This window comes from Rhinatrema bivittatum, chromosome 1, assembly GCF_901001135.1.
Source record: "Rhinatrema bivittatum chromosome 1, aRhiBiv1.1, whole genome shotgun sequence".
NCBI lineage: Eukaryota > Metazoa > Chordata > Amphibia > Gymnophiona > Rhinatrematidae > Rhinatrema > Rhinatrema bivittatum.
The window spans coordinates 533,397,694-533,420,120 of NC_042615.1; the positions used below are offsets into that span (position 1 = coordinate 533,397,694).

A 22,427-nucleotide genomic window follows, 5' to 3' on the forward strand; every position below is an offset into this window, starting at 1 on the left:
AACAAACCCCCCCCCCCCCCCCGCAGCTGGAGACAGTCCGATGCGCAAGTGGTAAGCAACAAGACCAGGTAAGAAGGAAACTTTACATTCAGGTCTCCAGAACTCTGATCACCGTACCGACTCTGCTTCTAGCAAGTTGAAAGGGAGCACAGATTGGGTTGAGCAGCCTTGGTTAGGCTAGGTCCCAATCCGGTGCAAGGGTCCACACACGTGGAGACCCTCTGGGGGGGGGCGCCATCCTGCGCATGGGGGTCGTCGGCACCATCTCCCTTCCCTTCGGCGGTAGACGCAGGACATTCTGGCGGCCGATTCGCATAACTTGTGCACATCCCATAGTCGTGCACGTACCTGCGCATGCAGCGGTGCGCACAACCGCAAGTTTGCCACGCACACGAATATTCCCGTGCGCATAACTATGGCCGCGCACAAATATTCACCGTGCATATAACTGCGGCCGCGCACAAATCCTCGCATGCAGTGAAACTTGTGTGCCTAGACATAAATCCAATGGCACCGGCGTCTAAGAAGGCCAGATAGCACTCTCTTTGCACAGCCTGCCACATAAGAGCCGCACAGCATGAACTAGAGGCCTGCCTGTGTTGGCCTTGTAAAGAAGCCCAGGGGAGACCAAAGCCTGGCCCGCCTCTGTATAAGGAGGGTCTGGAGCTACTACTCTCGATAGCTCCCCGGACCTATGTAACTCGGAGATGCCTTTTCCACAGGACGGCTCCTCAGGTGCCCCTACTCCGAATCCCCCTGGGATTAATATGGACCCTGGTCAGTCTTTTCCAATGGCTGCAAGCCTTTGTACAGGCTCACTCAGCCCCGGCTACATCACAGGTTCAACCCCGGCCGGAAGCACAAAACCCTCCCGGCCTTACTCGAATGCCTCACCTAAGTAAGAGTCTCCTGGGCAGGGACCCAGATACCTCAGAAGGGGCTGCATTAGGTTGATGACGGCTCTCTGGAAGAAGAAATCCCTCCAGACCTGGAACAATACCAAACCATGCTTCGTTTCTCTCACAAGGATGAATTACCAGCCCTTGTTTCTCAGATTCTGAAGACTCTGGGTTTTTCCAGGCGAGGAACCAAAGATGAAGCCCATTGCGGTGTTCCTTTGTGAAGCCTCATGCTACTTCCCGATGATGGAAACCATCCAGGAACTAGTTGACCTGGAGTGTAATTGCCCACCCTATACCATCTGGAACCTGAGGCCAAGGAACGCCTGTGCTTTCCAAAGTGGATGCCATGGTCTACGCTGTCTCAAAGCGAACAACCATTCCTGTAGAAGGAGGGCTGGCATTACAGGACACCCAGGACAGAGGTCCATCCTTAAACAAGCCCTTGACGCAACAGCAATGACACTGCATATTGCTTCCTGCTGCACACTGGTGACACGTTCCTGCTTACTCCTCTCGAGAGAGGCAAATAACTCCGGAACTTATACTGTCGTGACTATGGAACCTTTAGCAGCCTTCCTGATGGACGCAAGCTCAGACCCAGGGCGTTACCTCGGCCTGAGGCGTACCCTCGGTAATGGCAGCCAGCAGACAGTTATGACTGTGAATTTGGCCTACTGACGCGACTCCTAAAGCAAATCTCACGAGAATGCCCTTTTAAAAGGTTCCCCTATCCGGAAATAAAATGGTAAAGTTAGCCAGGAAGTGGGGCGAACCACCATTGCCTCGGCTACCAGAAGACAGGAGTTAAAGATCCCAGCACCCCTCGTCCAGAAGACCCAGGGGCAGAGAGGGTCTCAACGCTTTAGACCCTACAGGAACACATTTCCAAGCACTCCATACTTCCAAAAGGTCCCAGTCCTTTCGGCACCAACAGACCAAGAGAGGATCAGGCCCAAGAGCAGGCTGCAACCGTGCTCCCCAAGGAGAAGGGGCCAATCCATCCACGGGAAGAGGAAATAGGAAGTCTATTTTCCCTCTTTTACCAAAGATGTGTCAAGATCACATCTGGCAAATGGGTGCTATACATCATTTGAGAAGATTACTCTGGAATCCAGCTGCATTCCTCGGGACAAATTTATTATATCACCCTGCCACTCCCATATCAAAAGACTGGCAGTGGAAGTCACTCTAACAGGATTACTCAGCCTGAAGGCAATAACTCCGGTTGCTGCGCCCCAACAAAATACTATTTTATCGTCCAAGAAGGAAGGGTCATTCCGGCCCATCCTGGATCTCAACAACATCAACCGTTTTCAGCGGATAATACACTTCCGCATGGAACCTTTGCACTCCGTTATAATGGCAGTACACCCGGGAGAGTTCCTAACCTCCTGGACCTCTCTGAAGCTGTAGTCCTCACAAAACCCACCTGCCACTCCGCGGAGTTGGGTCTGATACGTGTATTTTATTTTTGCTAAAGCTTATTGGCTACATACGAGACTAGAGTGAGACCCCTGTGGTAGAGAATATTATGGCATGCTGGGCATGCTCAGTGGCCTCACAGTGCCAGTCAAAAGTTTCTAGAAACTTTGACAGTTTTCCCACAATAGGGCTCCGTCGGTGACGTCACCCATATGTGAGGACTACATCCTGCTGTCCTGGGATAACACCTATTACAAGGTAAGCAATTTTGCTCTACAGGAACGAAAATTATCAGGTAAGGATACTAATTTTCCTTTCCCTGTTCGTACCCAGATTAGTCCAGACTCCGGGGATGTACCAGAGCTTCATCTACGTGGGATGGGATCCAGAGAGGCCCGCACGCAGTACCCCTGCTCCGAAGGTCCCTGGCCCTGATGCCTGAACACCCAAACGGTAATGTCTGGCGAAAGTGTAGAGCGACTTCCACGTAGCCACTCTACAAATTTCCTCGGGTGATACCTGATGACTTTCCGCCCAGAAAGCGGCTTGAAATCGAGTAGAGTGAGCCCGAAGGCCCACCGGCAATGGATGCCCACTCAACAAATAAGCGGAATGTATGGTTTCCTTCAACCACTGAGCTATCGTGGTCTTAGAAGCCATGATACCTCGACAAGGTCCACTCCAGAGCACAAAGATGATCTGACACCCTGAACTCATTGGTAAGTTCCAGGTAGCGAAGCAAAGCTCGACGAACATCCAACTTCCTTAAATCCTTATAATCGGAGTCCGACCGGTCTTGATCAGAGAAAGCTGGTAGCTCCACAGACTGATTCAGATGTAAAGAAGACACCACCTTGGGAAGAAAGGATCGAACCGTATACAGGGAAACCCCTGAATCAGAAATCCTCAAGAAGGGTTCCCTACATGACAACGCTTGAAGCTCCGACAGTCGGCGAGTGGAGGCAATCGCCACCAAAAATACTACCTTCAGGGTGAGATCTTTCAAAGACACCCCACGAAAGATTCAAAGGGCGCAGAACACAAGGCTTTAAGAACCAAATTCAAATTCCAAGATGGATGTGGGTCTCGTACAGGAGGTCTCAAATGCTTCACACCATGTAAGAATCTGGAGACATCTGGGTGTGTCGCAAGGAACCGATCGCGGCCACTTGCACTCGTAAAGAACTCCAAGACAAGCCCTTCGATAAACCATCCTGGAGTAAGCTCAAGACGTTCAAGACTCTCGGCTGGGTAGACACAACACCTCTGGCAAGTCACCAAGCATCAAAAACCTTCCAGACCCTGACATAAGACAAGGAAGTGGAAACCTTACGGGACTGCAACATTGTAGAGACCACCGCATCCAAATACCCCTGGGACTTGACGTTTCCTCTCAAAAGCCATGCCGCTAGACAAACGCATTCAACCTGATAGAAATAAACCAGACCCTGATGTAGAAGGTCCGGTAGATCCAGAAACCTCAGGGGACCGTCGATGGCCAGATTGATCAGATCCGCGAACCACGGACGCCTCGGCCACTTGGGAGCGACCAGGATGACCTCTGACGGATGCACTTCTATTCTGCGAAGAGTGCGGCTGATGAGTGGCCAAGGAGGAAACACACATACAGAAGGACATCCACCGGCCAGGGGAGAACCAGCATGTCCACACCCTCCGCACACGGTTCCCTGCTGCGGGCAGGGAACCGTGATCCTGAACGTCACCATCAGATCTACACAGGGTGGCCCTCAACGAGCACAAATGTGATGAAAAGTTTTGTCCGCAAGCTCCCATTCCCCTGGATCTATGCAATGTCGACTGAGGAAGTCCGCTCAAACGTTGTCGACCCCGGCAATGTGGGAGGCCGCTATACTGAACAAGCTCTGTTCTGCCCAAGAGATCAGCAACCGAGTTTCAAAAGCTACTGGTCGACTCCTTGTTCCTCCTTGACAGTTGATATAAGCCACCGTGGTCACATTGTCGGAGAGGATGCGTGTACCGACTTGCCTCGAAGCATCGGAAGAAACGCCTGCAGAGCCAACTGCACCGCTCGGGTCTCTAGACGATTGATGGACCAATGGGCCTCCTGCGAGGACCACCTGCCCTGCACTGAGGTCCGCTGACAAACCGCACCCCAACCATAAAGGCTGGCATCTGTGGTGACCACCGTCCAATCCGGAATTACCAAAAGCACACCCCGCCTTAAGTTGTCCTGGTTGAGCCGCCAGACCAGGCTGGAGCGAGCGTATCCAGTCAGTGGTAATGGAAGACGAAACTGTTCTGAAACTGGGTTCCAGTGGGAAAGCAACGCAGATTGCAAAGGCCTCATATGAGCGAAAGACCAAGGAACTAATTCAAGAGTCTGTCATGGAACCCAGCACTTGTAAATAATCCCAAACTATTGGAGGAGACTTGGCTAACAAGGTCCGAACCTGACCTTGAAGTTTGATCACCCGCTTTTCCGTGAGGGAGACCATGCCTCGCCAAGTGTCGAACAAAGCTCCCAAAAACTCCAGGGGCAGTTGACTACCCAACAGAGGTTGCATAGCAACTGTAGCACCCGACGGACCGCCTCCTGACACTACACCTCTGACTTCGCTCGGATCAGCCAATCGTCCAAGTACGGGTGGACCAGATATCCTTCCTTTCGGAGCTGTGCTGCCACCACTACCATAATCTTGGTGAAGGTTCTGGGTGCTGTGGTCAGACCGAATGGGAGTGCCTGGAACTGATAGTGATGCCCCAGAATGGAGAAACGTAGGAAACGCTGATGGTCTGCTCAGATGTCGATATGTAGATAGGCTTCGGTGAGATCCAGAGATGCCAGATATTCCCCTCGTCTCACCGACGCAATGACTGATCTCAGTGTTTCCATCCGGAATCTAGGAATCCGCAGACATTTGTTGACCCGCTTGAGATCCAGAATGGGCCGAAAAATTCCTTCTTTCTTGGGGACCACGAAATAAATGGAGTACCGGCCCCTTTGAAGCTTCTCCGGCACCGGAATGATGGCTCTGAGATCGAGCAGCCGCTGCAGAGAGTCTTGAACCACTCCGCGCTTTGGCGCCTGTGCACAGGGGGAGACCATGAACCGCTGACGGGGCATACGGGCAAAATCTAACGCGTAACTGTTTTATCACAGAGAGGACCCATTGATCAGACGTTATTTTGACCCATTCCTCGTAAAACATAGTTAGTCTGCCGCCCACCACTGGGACCGAGGAATGAGCCTGCTGCCCATCATTGTGAGGTCTTTCCACTTGGTGGCCCAGGGTCGGAACAGGGTCTATCGAACCTCTGCCCCCGAAAGGACAGAGTGTAGGACTGCTGTCTATTGGCATTGTGACGAAAGGAAGAACCCGATCCTCTGGAAGTCCGGGTCCGTTGACCTCCTCGAAAAAGAGACCCAGAGGGGAAAGACCCTCTTGACTTCAGCTTATCCTCCGGTAGGCAATGCCCTATATTCTCGCCCAAGGACTGGACCAGGTCCTCCAGCTCCTTGCTGAAAAGAAGTTTATCTTTAAATGGCAAAGAACCTAGCTGGGCCTTTGAGACATCCGCAGCCCATTTCCGGAGCCACAAGAGACGCCGAACGGATACCGCTGACACCATGGCCCTGGCAGACGTGTGAAGAAAGTCATGAAAGGCATCCGCACTGTAGGCAATGACTGCCTCCAGACGACCCACCTGTAGGGCTGCTTCCTGGGATAAGGACTCGCTGGCAAGGAGCTATTGAACCCAATGGAGACCTGCTCACAAAGATAAATTATTGCATATCACCAACCGAATCCCTAGGGCGGAGACTTCAAATATCCTTTTAAGCTGGACATCCAGCTTACGATCCTGCAGGTCCTTCAGGGCCATGCCCCCTGTGACCGAAATGGTGATCGTCTTAGTGACTGCCGTCACGGCTGAATCCACCTTAGGAACCCTCAAAAGTTCCAAAGCCGCCTCAGGTAAGGGATAAAGCTTATCCATGGCCTTCGCCACCTTCATACCCAAATCCGGAGTGTCCCACTCCTTAAAAAGTAAGTCCGTGGCTGAGAAATGAAAAGGGAAGGAGGTAGGAGGCCCCCGGAGCCCCAATACCACAGGGTCTGAGGCGCCAAGGCGAGACTCCTCTTGCGGAAGCTGGATAGCTCCCCCAGGATAGCCGGGATAAGAGGCCCTAGTTCATCCCTGCGAAAAAGACTGACCACCTTTGGATCATCCCCGTCCGTCCCATGGGCTCCCTTCAGACGTGCTTGCCGCCACCCTGCGTCTCCCTCCACCCCCCTCGGGGGCTGAGAAGTCAACTCCAGCTCTTCTTGGTCCTCCGCTGAAGAGGAGGAATCAGTGTCAACCACCTGTGTTCTCAAGGGCTTCGGGCGCTGGGCCGGCAAGGAATCCCCGTCCTGCGGGGTTCGAGCCCGCTTGGAAGGACCGGGCTGGGAGTCCACCAGAAGAGAGGCCTCTTTTTTTTTTTTTTTTTCTTTTTTTTTTTGCTGCCTTGCGGGCCCTAAAGGTTTTATGCATAAGGAGCACAAAATCGGAAGAGAAAGAAGATTCCAAGGAAGTATCATCTCCAGTCCCTGCAATATCAGTCAGCATTTGACCTGCCACCAACCGCGGTCCTGTCCCCCTCAGGGACTCCGCGCTGCGGGGACAAATGGGGAGGAAAAGCCGCCTCTCTGCAGTGCTGGCGCCGTTGGGAAGGGAGGCAAAATGGCGCCCGGAGTCGGGGTCGCCGACCCTGAGGTACCTAAAATGTCACCCGTTCCTGCGCTGTCCAGGAACGGAGCAGGGATCACCTCTGGCAGCTGCCCAGATGCGCCTATCACTGACTGGACTTGGATCACGACTCCCTTCGGAGCTGCAGAAGCACCTTCGCCGCCGGAAATACACGTGGCGCACAAGCTGTCCTGCGCGCGTGCTGTGCCGTAGGCCCAACATGTGACCCGACACGGTATGATAGGGACCAAAAAGTAACCCCCGCACCCCGAAAACATGGCGAAACAGTATAAAAAAACAACCCTCGCGATCGGAGCGGCTCCCGAAGACTAACTGCGCAAAAACAAAAAAATGTCACTTTTTTTTTTTTTAAAGTACCTGTCCGGCGCCTCTGGGTCCTGAACCTACTGGGGGGAGTGAGCCAGGCTCCCCAATGTCACCCCCAGTAGCATCATGTGTTGAATGATGGGTCCTCAACACCCACAGCCTCTGAAACCAGGGAGGATGGTCCCCTCAGGACTTCACAACCCCCTGGGAGGCGGGAGACCTCGACCTGCAGGAACACACTGCGGTCTGTCTCTGTTCCTACTCTATTTTCTCTTTTTTTTTTTTTTTTAAACTTTTGCCTAACCCTGACTAACTCCGCTAGGCCTTAACTCAGACTGTAGGTTTGGCACGTCCTCCACCTGCTGGAGACAGAAGAATACTGCCAGATTGTAGGTGGCATCAGCCCAGATAAGGCGGAGTTTGTTGTTAAACTTCTGTCTCCATCTGCTAGAGAGGCCAAACCCAGGAATATGGACTGATCCGGGTACGTACAGGGAATGTAAATTTTATTCTCAGAGGACAAGTAGGATGATAGCCCTCATAAACAGGTGACGACATCAGATGGAATCCCGATGCAGAAAATTTATGTCAGAGTTTCTAAAACTTTGACTAGGCACACTCAGCATGCCCTATACCAAGCGTCCGTGTAGGGTCCCCCTCCAGTCTCTTTCTGCGGAGCTGTAAACCTTGGGGTGTGAGTGAGCTCACTTTGGCTGTTTTTGGCCTTTTGGAAAACTTTATTTTTCTCATGTTTTTTGCAGGTTGTTTTGTTTCATCACCAGGTCCCTCTTTGTGCCCTCCTGTAGTGTCTTCTAGTCAGGATTTTCGGCAATTCAGATAAGTTTCCTTTTGCAGTAGATTCCCCTGTGGCAGAGGTGCATTGGTGCTAGCTGTCATAGTCTTCTGTTAGTGCCCCTTTGTTTCATCCGTCATGGCCACAAACTGTTTTCGGCAATGCTCCTGGTGCCTAAGGACCAGGTTAATTATGGATCTGCGTGAAACATGTCCTCTGCCTAGGGGCATTGCATGACGTCTGGGTTGTATTTATGTGCCCAGATGACTCTGAAGGGACATCGGCTTCGATGGAGCAGCTTATCGGGTCAAAGACGTCCGAGCCATCGGCATCAAAGGACCAAGGAGCTGCACTGATGGACAAAGAGTCATTGGTGGAACAGTCTGTTGGTCATGCACACCAGGGTTCTGAAGGAACTAAAAAATGAAATTTCAGATCTATTAGTAAAAATTTGTAACCTATCATTAAAATCATCCATTGTACCTGAAGACTGGAGGGTGGCTAATGTAACCCCAAAATATAAAAAAAAAAAAGGCTTCAGGGGTGATCCAGGAAACTATAGACCGGTGAGCCTAACTTCAGTGCCAGGAAATATAGTGGAAACTATTCTAAAAATCAAAATCACAGAGCATATAGAAAGACTTGGTTAGATGGAACACAGCAAGCATGGATTTTCCCATGGGAAGTCTTCATTTTTTTTTGACAGTTCATAAATGTGAATAAAGGTGAACCACTAGATGTAGTGTATTTGGATTTTCAGAAGGCATTTGACAAAGTCCCTCATGAGAGGCTTCTAAGAAAACTGAAAAGTGTTAGGATAGGTCGTGATGTCCTTTCGTTGATTGTTTCCTGACTTTTAATCAGTTTGTAGAGTAGGATTTAAATGGTCAATTTTCTCAGTGGTAAAAGGTAAACAGTGGAGTACCTCAGGGATCTGTACTTGGACCATAGCTTTTCAATATATTTATAAATGATCTGGAAAGGGATACAATGAGTGAGGAGATCAGATTTGCAGGTGATACAAAATTATTCAGATTAGTTAAATCACATGCAGATAAATTGTAGGAAGACCTTGCAAGAGTGAGAGAGTGGGCATCCAAAAGGCAGATAAAATTTAATGTGGCCATGTGCAAGGTGATGCTTATAGAGAAAAATAACCAATGCTGTAGTTACATGATGTTAGGTTCCATATTAGGAGTTACCATCCAGGAAAAAGTTCTAGGCATCTTAGTGGATAATACATTGAAATCATTGGCTCAATTTGCTGCGGCAGTCAAAAAAAAGCAAACAGTGTTAGGATTTACTAAGAAGGGAATTGTGAATAAAACGGAAAAAGTCACAATGCCTCTGTATTGCTCCATAGTTGCACTGGAGAAGGTATATAGAAGGCGACCAAAATGATAAAGGGGATGGAACTGTTCCCCTATGAGCAAAGACTAAAGAGGTGTTAGGGCTGTTCAGCTTGGAGAAGACTGCTTGGGGGGGAGGGGGTAGATATGATTGAGGTCTATAAAATCATGAGAGGTCTAGAATGGGTAAATGTGAATCGGTTATTTAATCTTTCAGATATAGATGGACTAGGGGGCACTCCATGAAGTTGGAAAGTAGCACATTTAAAACAAATCTGAGAAAATTCTTTCACTCAGCGCATAAGTAAGCTCTGGTATTCGTTGCCAGAGGGTGTGGAAGGGCAGTTAGAGTAACTGGATTTAAAAAAGGTTTGGATAAGTTCCTGGAGGAGAAGTCCATTAACTGCTATTAATCAAATAGACTTAAGCAATAGCCACTGCTGTTACTGACATTAGTTACATGGCATCTTCTTAATGTTTGGGTATTTTCCAGGTACTTATAACCTGGATTGGCCACTGTTGGAAACACGATTCTGGGCTTGATTGGCCCTCAGTCTGACCCAGTATGGCAACTTCTTATGTTCTTACTGTACGCAATCCTTAGAAGATGGGAGTTGTGGTTAGCACTCTAGATCAGTGGTTCTCAACCTTTTTTCTGTCGGGACACACCTGACAGATGGTTCTCACATGTGTGACACACTGACCCATGATTGTCACGGGGCTAGATGTAAAAAGTACAGTTTGCATCCACGGGAACCCCCCTGACCCACAATAATGGATGTAAAGCAGAATTATGACATTCCCCATACAACTCACCCTACAAAAAAGATATTCTGGTTCTGGTGTCATCTCAGTAACAGCAACTCAAACTCCTACTTCCAGGCTCAATAGCCCTACTTATGAAAAGACAGCAGTTTACCACCAGTGCATGTCCTCTTAAGAAAACACAACAAATAAGACTGATAAAACTCTTACATGCTAGCAAAATATCTCATCTCGGTAACACACAGAACCAACCTAACATACTCCCAGGATCTGTAGTAATGCACATAAACTAATCCGCACACAGTTACACCTGTATTATGGAATACATTCAAACAGGAGCAACCCAATCTATGAAAAGGCAACACTATAAATATTAAATCAGGCCCTAAAAACCAATACACCTCTTATTAGGAAAACAGAACTAGCAAGCAGCTATAGATCCCCACACAGAAATAATTGTAAAACTATACTAATAAGCAGAATAAATGTTTCTAAACAGCTATGAACAGAATAACATCTAACAATTAAAAACTCATAAAAACTATTAAACATTCTCCAAACACCAATAAAATATTTCAAAAAAAGCAGACACATCACATAATATTAAATTATTAAAATGGCAGTCAATCAAGAAAAACTTAAAAAGCCATCTTTACTTACCCCCTCCAGCAGCTCTCCTACTCCTCTTCCATGCAGGCCGTAGCACACAGCAGAAGCAGCAGCAGCAGCAGTAGAGGCTAAGCTCTATACTCATGGTCCTCTTCCTTAATGCCCATGTCTCTCACACACACACACACCATACCAGTCATGGCCCCATGACCAGTTTCTGTCTCTCACACACCAATCATCTCCGAAACAGTCTTTGACACACACACACACCAGTCACCTTCCTGAACAGTTTCTCTCATGCCATACACACACACAGGCTTCCCACTCCCGTGTTCTACTTACATATATGGGCTTCTCACTCTCATAATCACTTTCTCTGTTTCACACACACTCACCAGTCTCACTCCCATGCTTGTTCTCGCCACATGCACAGGCTTCTCATTCCCATAATCACTTTCTTTCTCTCACACACACACACAAACACACACCAGTCACCTGATCTCTCATGCATACACACACAGGCTTCCCACTCCCATGTTCTTTCAGATATACAGGCTTCTCACTCCCATGCTGTGTCTCACACCCACCCAGGTTTCTCATTCCCATGCTCACTCTTCACATGCACAGGTTTCTCATTCCCATAATCACTTTCTTTCTCTCACACACACACACACACCAGTCACCTGATCTCTCTCATGCATACACACACAGGCTTCCCACTTCCATGTTCTGTCTTACATATTCAGGCTTCTCCCTCACATGCTGCCTCACACACACCCAGGTTTCTCACTCCCATGCTCACTCTCTTCACATGCACAGGCTTCTCATTCCCATAATCACTTTCTCTCTGTTACACACACATACATACACACACACCAGTCTCTCTCATTTCCATGCTCACTCTCCACTGCACAGGCTTCTCATTCCCTGAATCACATTCTTTCTCTCATATTCACACACACCAGTCTCTTTCTCTCATACACACCGTCACCTTACCAACCCGTCTCTCACTCTCATGCATGCACACACACAGGCTTCCCACTCCCATGCTCTCTCTCACATAATCAGGCTTCTCACTCCCATGCTTTTTCACACACATCCACCCCACCCCCAACAGCAGGCTTCTTGTGCCCATGCTTTCTCACTTCAATGCTTTTTCTCTCACACACACACACATACATCAGTCACCTCCCTGACTAATGTCTCACACTCTCACATACACATCAGTCATTTCCTTGAGCAGTCACTTTCATTGTCTCTCACATATACACACACATCAGCTCTCTGACCAGTTTCTCTCACTCACACGCAGGCTGGCTGCTTCTTTCTCTCACTCACTTCCTCTTCCCCGCCCCTCCCCGAGCACAAATGGTAGCTGCAGCAGCCTCCTCCTCCAGCCCCCGCAAGCCAAGAAAGTAGAATCCCATCGGCCGCGGGAGGCTCATGCTGCTGTCTCCTTTCCCGATTATCGTCTGCTTCAATTGCTCGGGGGCCGATGCTGCAGCCGCGGCTGCTACTTTTCCACGCGGCACGGGCCGGCTTTCTCCTTCCCGCGCACCGCGTATCACTTCCTGTTCCAGGTCCGGGGGAGGAGGGGAAGCAGGCGCAGAAAGAAGAAAAGGCCCAGCCACAAGTGCCACAGCTTCTTCTAGCGCCGCTGCCATTCCCGCTGGGCTTGAACATTCTGATAGTCCGGCGGCAACGGCAGCAGGGAAGAAAGAGCAGTGGGAGAGACCGGGACCACGCGACACAGCAGCCGGTGCTTGGCGACACACTAGTGTGTCGCGACACACCGGTTGAGAACCGCTGCTCTAGATGATGCCAGTATCTGGATTCAGGTTCCATGTTTGCAAGAAGGCATCCTGTTACATGTCTCCGTCCAAGGATTGTGACTGCAATGAAATAAAATAGGTAAAAAAATCCTCAGGTAATTGCAAATGACGGCTCATGGCACCAGATCCAAGCCATAGTTCTTGAGCAGGAGGAAGTTGTCAGATCAAAAAGAACCATTAATAGATTCAATCAGGTACGTTGCATAGCTGCTTTAAAAATACATATAGTGCTAAACAGTTACTCTTTTTACTAATTGTTGATATTAACTATTTAGTGGAACATTTTCCCCACAAGCTGATTATGTGAAAATATTTTTAGCCAAAGTGAATTGTTTTAATATGTTTGTGGAAATTATGAATCTTTTAATTATAGGTATATGCAAGCTAAGATAAGTTTATTTTTTTGTTTTGCAGTCTGCAGTCTATGTTGGAAGATCTCCTTGTGGCTACTGCTGATGGGCTTCTTCATGTTATTCACTGGGATGGAAAAACAAATGGAAGGAAGGCTATAAATCTCTGTACAATTCCTTTTTCTGTTGACCTGCAGTCTTCTCGAGGTAATGGCACTTTTTCTATTTTGAATAAGTTACAAAGCATTCTAATGAATAACGATGAATTTTAATGATGGGTATTATAGAACGCTGCATGCCATTTTGGACTTCAAGGAATATACTGCAGCTTTACAGGATTAGACTACCAACAATTCCAAGATAGCTAGAATTTCTTCTACTCATCTTGTCTTCTGCCTCAGTTCCACATTGGTCTCATAAGAATCCAGACCCAAGGGCTATGCTTAAGGCTCTTTCAGACTTTCAAGCCACAGGCTTCTGTGTTGTTCAGGACCTGGTTTGAAACTTCTCTCCACCATCTTCTGACAGACTGTTCTCCATCGATTAGTCAGTGTGAATCAGCTGTAACATGTGGGCGATTTTATCAGACAGTGCTGTCAAAGAACTAGAACTCTTAGTTCATAAAGATTTTATGGAGCATACGTGGTAGTTCCTACACATGTTTACTGCCTCATGAACCCCTCAATCTTTCTTCTTCCCAGTTAGTGCATAGATGATTTCTAATTGCTCTCATGATTTTCTTTGGGCCAATTCATGGCCTGATTGTGCCTTTTTTGTATCTTTTTTTATTTTGCTGCTGCCTCAGCATCCCCTCAACAGAACTTTTCAGTTCTTAAAAAAAAAAAGAAAAAACCCAGGATAGGAGTTTGCTGCTTTGGTGCGAGCATTATCCAGGATGTAGAAGAGCTTCATGAGGCCAGTCCATCTGTTCTATTTGGATCTGATGCACAATAGGGCAGAAAGGTTTCACCAGAACCACTAACCAGATCTGATGCAGATCAGCAAGAGGTGTTGATGCAACCAACATGAAGTGCCTGTGAACCAGCCACTTCCACAGTTAAAACTGTACCCCTGAGTTGCCGCGCTGTGTCTGCAGCCCTTAGTGAGGATGGAAAAATTCTGGGTTTCTGATGGCAACTTTTTGAAACTTTGGGTTCAAGTTTAACTGAAATAGAGGAAAGTTGCCTTGCATCTGTTCACTGGTAAGCAAATTGAGCTGTGCCCCTCTCCCTCCCTGTACTCTAGTTCTACTCTACTCTCTCTGTATGGAATGTGAGCTCCACCACCCCCCCCCCCCCCTCTTCCCCTTGAAGTTTACAGCTCAATCCTTCTCTGTATTGTCCAATGCACTCTCTACTTCCACATATGGAGATTAAGTTCTACCCTGGCTATACTCTCCAGCTCTGCCCTTCTCTCTATCTCTGAATTGACAGTCTGCGCTATACTACCAAACAGTACCTCTGAGCTCAGTATGCACTTCCTACACTTCACAGTATTTCCTTGTTCTGGGATGGGCTTTAACTGGTATTTAATAACCTAGGGATTTTTAGTGGTCATTTGTTCAGCCTAAAAAATTAATAATTAGTAATGTCAACTTCTCCTTTTACATACTTTTTTTTCAAAAGTTGTCCTACTTTTTTCCCCCCCAAGTTAAGAATCTGATTCATCAAAGTATTTTCCTATAGACCGAGAATGGGAGAAAAGCCTTAGTGAATCAGGCCTTGAGTTTCATAATCTCAGCAAGATACCAGCATTCTGTCCAAACTCTCAAAATAGTAAAGAATATGAATTACATTCTTAATGCTGTTTTTGGTTACATTGGGTACCAGTGGAGGCATGGTGTACATTTAAGTGTTTGGCTGTGGCTTTTAAAATAGTAAGAGGGAATGGTTCACCACGTTTGAAAGTCTGAAATGGTATGAGGCAGGAAGAAATTTGCGTTCGGTCGGAAAACATGTAGTACAATTGACACCAGCTAAAAAATGTTCATTTGCAATTACCGTATTTTTCGCTCCATAAGACGCACCTGACCATAAGACACACCTAGGATTCAGAGGGGGAAAATTAAAAAAAAAAAAAAAAAAAAATTTGTGCTAAACCGGCTCTGTCCCCGGGCGTATGTGCTTCTTATGGAGCTAATTAGGGGAGTGCATAACATTTTTTTTTCCCCATTTTGTTTTCGGGTCTGGGGAGGGCCATTTCGGTCTATTCCCCAGATCAGAAAACATTTGTCTTTCTAATTCTGTGGGAACCCTCCCCCAAAAAAACCCCCATCCCAACCCTTTAAATTAATTAACAACCCCCCACCCTCCTGACCCCCCCAAGACCTGCCAAATTAATTAAATACAACCCCCCATCCTCCAGACCCCTCCCCAAGATCTTCCAAATTAATTTACTACAAACCCCCACCCTCCTGACCCCCCCCAAGACCTGCCAAAAGTCCCTGGTGGTCCAGTGGGGGTCCAGGAGCAGTCCGGGAGTGATCTCCTGGACTTGGGCCGTCAGCTGCCAGCAATCAAAATGGTGCAGACGGCCCTTTGCCCTTACTATGTCACTGGGGTCGACCAATGGCAGCGGTAGCCCCAGTGACATAGTAAGGGCAAAGGGCCGTCTGCTGCCAGTAATCAAAATGGCGCAGACAGCCCTTTGCCCTCACAGGGGCAACCACTGGCATTGGTCGACCCCAGTGACATAGTAAGGGCAAAGGGCCGTCGGCGCCATTTTCATTGCTGGCAGCCGACGGCCCAAGTCCAGGAAATCGGTCCCGGACTGCTCCTGGACCCCCGCTGGACCACCAGGGACTTATGGCAGGTCTTGGGGGGGGGGGGGGTCAGGAGGGTAGGGGGTTGTAGTAAATTAATTTGGAAGGTCTGGGGGGTCAGGAAGGGGCGGGGGTTTTGTTAGATTTTTAAATTTTTTTTATATTCGCTCCATAAGACGCATAAACATTTTCCCCCCACTTTTGAGGGAAAAAAAGTGCGTCTTATGGAGCGAAAAATAGTTCTTTTTCAGTTTCTATTCCAACTTTGTGGAACTTCTCCTACTTGATATGAGAGCAGAAACTGATGTGAAATGATTATGGAAGAGATTGAAAACATGGTTTATGTCCATTATATTTAAGTGATCCCGTTATGAATACATATCAAAGGCTTGAGAAAATGATTTAGAGCTTGTCAGTGCAACTTGAGTTAACAGCATTTAAGTGATCTGATAGGAATAGCTGTCATAGGCTTCAGGTAATGGTCATCAGCAATTGGTATAGAAATATATTGTTTTAATATTGTATTTTGTTTTACAATTGTACATCGCTTTGGGCGTTTTTAACAGTAAGGAGATTGATAAATGCTAACAAATGTCAAAATACTCTAAAACTCGGTCTGCCAAGGACTAAAGATCTTAGAAATTTAAATCATCTCTTCATGGAGCAAATAAGACATCCAGCTTCAAAGCCAACAGTTTTTTATTGGATTAGGAATTGAGTAACTCAAGTTTATAAAAGTTCAAACACATTTTCCTAATTTGATGAAAGTTTGCTCTACATGATCAGTAGAAGAAAATACTCAGGGGTTAGCATAAGAACAAAAGAAGTGCCATGCTGGGCCAGACCTGGGTCCATTGAGCCCAGCATCCTGTTTACAATAGTGGCCAGTCCAGGTCACAAATACCCAGCAGATCCCAAATAGTTGATCTGTTTCACTCCCACTGGTAAGCGAATGCTTTCCTAAAGCTACCTAGCTATTGACTTTTTATGGCCTTTTCCTTCAGGAACTTGTCCAACCCTCTTTGACCCCCACTATGTTAGTTGCCTTGGCCATGTTCTCTAGAAAATGGATTCCAAGGCTTGCTTGTGCGCTGAGTGAAAAAATGCTTCCTACAATTTGTTTTAAATCAGCCAGTTGCTAGTTTAATGATGTTGCCCACCCCAGGCAGCACTGACTGATCTAACAGCACATCACACAGCATCCATCCATTCTGCCTCTTCACCCCACTCTCAGCTCTTGAAAAAATAAGTTTAGGAAAGCGAACATCCAGATACTTTAGGGCTCTTACTTTCTGCTCATAGTCTGCTGCATTCCTGATCTCTGCTGTTGAATTGAAGAAACAAACCAGATTGTTGGCAAGCTGAATTTCTAAAACTGCTTATGCTCCACTTTTACCTTTCTTCTCCGGCGGATTAATAAGCATAGAAACCGGTCATGCCAGAATGAACGTGTAAAGCTAGCAGTCCAAAGTAAATAGCTCATTCCTCAAAGTTTCCACACAAGTGTATGTACAGCCTTTAAGACTTCCCAGAGAATTAGGATGGAAGGCTGCATGAGTAGTCTGGGCTGAGAGCAGGCTGCCCAGCATGACTTGCACCTTCTGCCCCTGGGAGACTTGGCCCCGCGGAGCAGTCTGCAGCTCGGAGTTTCCACCATGGCAACCCGCTCCCTGAATAACTACAGGTCAGCTCCCAGCAGGAGTGTCCCCTTAGTCCTAGTCTCTGAAAGGGTAAATAACCAGTCCCTATTAAATCATTCCACCCCACTCATGATTTTATAAACCTCAATCATATCCCCTCTGTCATCTCTTCTCCAGGCTAGAGAGCTCTGATCTATTTAGCCTTTCTCCATGAGGGAGCAGGAGACATATAAAACAGCAATTTAGAGTTCAGTGTACACCTTCATAATACATTACTAAATTGAACAATGGTCCCCAATAGAGGTATCATTCAGAAGAAGGATATTTCAAGCTTCATTGACTCCCACTTTCTAGGGTGCTGCTTTGGTAACTTTGTATGGTACAGAATGAAGTACAGTGCAATGGAAGAGTTGTTGCGGGGAGAGGGGGCTTGTAGGGAGCCAATGAGGAAGAAAATAGCTAATTTGGATGAGAAGTAATATCTTATAGATGGCCATGCTTCAACAGCTGGCAGTTGGGATATATCCTAGCAGTATGAACAGCAATAATTGGGCAGACTAGATGGGAAGTTGGTCTACTGTTACTATCAGGCCAGTGTATGCAAAAGATTTAGATGCCTAATGTAAGGGTTTGATGCTTTGATCTTCCTAAATGGAAATTTCTTCTAGTTGAGCACATAAGTAGGTGCCTATTTTTACTAGGAGCCTAAATGTAGATCCCTAAAATATAGATGAAACCAGAGGTGGGCTCAGGTCAGGGGAAGTATTTTGTTCTACAATTGTGCATTGCTTTGGGTGTTTTCCATAGATCTCCTCTGATTTTGTATGTCATGGATATGTTTTTTATGTTGTAAGTGCTGTTATGTACTCATATATGTGATGTATCTAGCCTTTTATCTGTACATTTAATTATGTAATCCAACAGTTGTGGATCGGCATAATAAAAATGTTTCAAATAAAGTTAGTGCTCAGAGCTGATTTCTAGTGCTAGGCTCCTACCTTAGGCACTTAAATGTAGGTGGATAAATAGACCTAATTTAAGTGCTTGGCTTTTTTTTTTATATTGATCTGTTATTGTGTCTATCAATTTGTACAGGCATATATACAGGTTATAGGGTTTCACAGTGGGACAGAGCGTAAAAAAAATAGTAACTGTGTACAAAGGAGATGCACAGTTTGAAATCTAATTGATTTTTATTTAGTGGAGGAGTACCCCACACTCTGGTATTGTTCACGAGACCTCAAAGCATAGATAATATTTTTTTCATTTTCATAGATATGACATCCATTAGTTTTCTCTTCTTTCCACTGACACACTGCACCCGCTGTGTTTTTGTCGAGAGCTGTACTGCAAACAAAGAGCTCTTTGGAACATGTTTTCATTTCTATCTCCTTTCCTCAGCAGGTTCATTCTTGGACTTTGAGGATGTGCATATCAAGGACATGGAGTATTGCACCACACTGGATGGCTTTGCTGTTGTATTTAACGATGGCCGGGTTGGTTTTGTTACACCAGTATCGAGTAAATTTGCTGCTGAGGTATGACTTCTATGTACATTTTCTAGAAGGAAATTACCCCAGCTGTGGTTTGCCTTCCCTCCCCTGTACAACCTTTACACGTGACAGATTACTGCAGAAAATATCCTAGTACATGACTAGTTTAGAGCAATGAAACAAACCACTGGATATTTTACTATTTAGATCGTGTTTTCAGACCTACTGGATAGATTTCTCAGACAAGGAAAATTATTGATGGCTTAATTTTCAGACTTTATAATGGGCATTACCTGGATAAAATAGTCATTTTCTATATGAAGATATATTCTACACTGACAAACACTGGTATAAGTTGGCAGGCACCTTGAATCCAAATTTTAAAAAATTCCAAGAAAGTGAGTATACTCAGGAAGGAGAGGGTGGGCATCACAGAAAGCAGCTCAGAAAGTTTTCCTATGCATTAAAGTCTCATGTCAGTGAAAGTCCTCCAAAGAACAATTTTACATTGTATCTGATTGGATTGAGTTGTGATTTTATTGTAATGCACTTTGAATAATTTAGTAACATAGTAATGACAGCAGAAAGACCAAATGGTCCATCTACTCAACTAGCAATTTGCTTATGGTAGTGACTGACGCTCTGTGCAGGTTACCCCAACACAGAAATGTTATACCCTTTAGGGATCTGCAGTGTTCGTCCCATGCTCTTTTGAATTCATTAACTGTTCTTGTCTTCACCTCTAGAGGTGAAGGTCTTGTCTTGATCAACTAGAGACGTACTCCGAGGATCTCTCCAGGTACCCCCTGCCAAAACCACCAGACATATTACCTTAAGAGATTGGGCCTTCTCAACAGCCGGCCCTCCTTTATGGAACTCCATCCCCCCTGACCTCAGACAAGAACCCAGCCTCCCAACCTTCAGGAAAAGACTTAAGACCTGGCTGTTTAAACAAGCATTCCCGGACACCAACTAATCTCTCTCACCGTCAATCATACGTTACCCAGCCAGTTCAACCCCCTCTCCATGTAAATATCTACAGCTAATGTTATAGCTAATGTAAATATCTATATTCTGTTATCCTCTCCTTTTTTCTCTTCTCCAAGTTCTATCATCCTTGTTGTTTGTAATTGCCTCCTTCTACACTTACAGGTTACTCAGTTGTTTATTGTACACCCCTGTTATATGTAAACCGGCATGATGTGATTGTATCATGAATGCCGGTATATAAAAATCTTAAATAACTAAAACCTCTTGTAGGAGGGCAGTCCAGGAATCCACCATCCTTTCTGTGAAAAATTAATTCCTGATACTGGTTTAGTTCCCCCCACCCCCACCCTGGAGTTTCATATCAGGATCCCCAGTCCTACTCTTTCCTTTCCAGCGGAAAAAATTTGAAGTTTGTGCATCATTGACACATGTCAGGTATCTGAAAGTCTGTATCAAATCTCCCTTGCACCACCTCTCCTCCAGGGTGTACATAGTTAGATCCTTTAGCCTCCCCTCATAGATTATCTGAAAGAGTCCCCACACCATTTTGGTCACCTTCCTCTGGACAGCTTCTATCCTGTCTCCATCCTTTTGGGGATACAGTCTCCAGAACTGAACACAGTACTCCAGGTGAGGCCTAACCAAGGATCTGTACAAGAGAAATATCACTTCCGTTTTCCTGCTAGTTTTACCTCTCTATGTAGCCTAGCATCTTTCTGGCTTTAGCTACTACCTTGCCATATTACTTTGCCGCCTTCCAGTCGCCAGGTACAATCACCCCAAAGTCCCTCTCCTGGTCTTTCACCCCCCCATCACATATAGCTCTTTTGGATTTCCACACCGCAGGTGCACGACTGCACTTCTTGGCACTGAATCGCAGCTGCTAAATCTTCAACCACTCTTCAATTTTTCTTAAGTCACTTTTCATTTTCTCTACTCCTTCAGGTGTGTCCACTTTATTGCAGATCTTAATATCACGCCACTTAACACCATTCTTTCATCAGAGCGGGTTCCATTTACCATGATACAAGTTTCCTGTCATTCAACCAGTTAGTAATCCACTCCACTACCTTGGTGCCCACACCCAAACTTCTCATTTTATTCATGAGCCTCCTATGTGGGACCGTATCAAAAGCTTTGCTGAAATCCAAGTAAATCACATTGAGCATTCTTCCTTCATCCAGTTCTTTCGTCACTCAATCAAAAAAGTCAATCAGATTTGTCTGGCTGGACCTTCCCCTGTTGAATCCATGCTGCCTCGGGTCCATCAACCCATCGGATTTTAAATAGTTCACTATCCTTTCCTTCATTTAAGACAAATAAGAGAGAATATTTTTTAACTCAACGCATAATTAAACTCTGAAATTAATTGCCGGAGGATGTAGTAAAAGCTTAGTGTAGCTGAGTTAAGGTTTGGACATGTTCTTGGAAGAAAAGTCCATAAACCCATTATTAAGCTGAACTTGGGAAATTCCAATTCTTATCCCTGGGATAAGCAGCATGGGATGATGTATCAACCTTTTGGGATCCTACCAGGTATATATGTGACCTGGATTGGCTGCTGTTGGAATCAGGATACTGGACTTGATGGACCTTTTTGGTCTGACACAGTATGGCAGAACTTATGCTAGTTCTACACAAAACAGTTTAACGGTAATGACAAGGAGTGTGATTGCACTATGATCTAATAAATCATTCTGATTAGGAACTAAATTTTCTGTGAAAAGTTCACTAATTTGTAAATGCTTACCTACAGTCATCGTCAGGTGAGCTGATTACCACCATTTCACTAGCCTCATTTCCAAATTCCACAGATTGAGTTATATCTGGGGATACAAATTAGAAAGTGAGCCTTTCCTCAAGAATTGGTCCTATGCTTACAACTACACTGTACTGAAAATTGTTGCAGAAACTAGGAGAAGTGTTGTGTGCTGTTTCATAAGAATAAACAGCCTGAGGCTCACCATCGTTATAAATATGATAACATATTTTGTAGGTTTTAAACATTATTTACCCCAATTCCTCCCCCATCCCTTCCCCATGGTATGGTATATTTGGATGCCTGAGAACCCTTGCCAGACAGAGGACCGGAAAGAAATGTCCTTCAAAACAATATCTCAGTGTTACTCGGGGTGACTGGGTTTGCAGCAGTGCCAATAAAGTGCCACTCAGTTCCTTTGGACAGCAGACCTGAATGCTGTGCTGCACCTAAGGGGACAGCCCAAAAAAATGCTTCTTGTATTGAAACAATTGCACATATTCATTTTTTCTAGGACAAGCAGGATGGCAGTTCTCCCACATGAATGATAACGTCCGATGGAGCCTGGCACAGAAATTTGATTGCGAAGTTTCTAAAACTTCGTGCATGCCCTACTGGGCATGTATCGCATGCTATACTGCCACACATCTACATGTGGACTTCTTCAGCCTCATCTTTTCCTCAGAGCCTATAAGTTGCAGTTCTTTGTTTCTCCTATTAGGTAA

General features: G+C 46.1%; 1 protein-coding gene across 2 annotated transcripts in view; it reads left to right on the forward strand.

Moving 5' to 3' along the window:
- RIC1 (RIC1 homolog, RAB6A GEF complex partner 1) overlaps positions 1-22,427 on the forward strand; it is a 312,556-nt gene that overhangs the window by 100,579 nt on the left and 189,550 nt on the right. The window contains exons 5-6 of one of the 2 annotated variants that reach the window (XM_029613872.1): positions 13,124-13,266; positions 18,862-18,998. In XM_029613872.1, coding sequence (XP_029469732.1) covers positions 13,124-13,266; positions 18,862-18,998 — 280 coding nt within the window. The remainder of the gene's footprint in view (positions 1-13,123; positions 13,267-18,861; positions 18,999-22,427) is intronic. The other variant, XM_029613883.1, reaches the window with a different exon arrangement.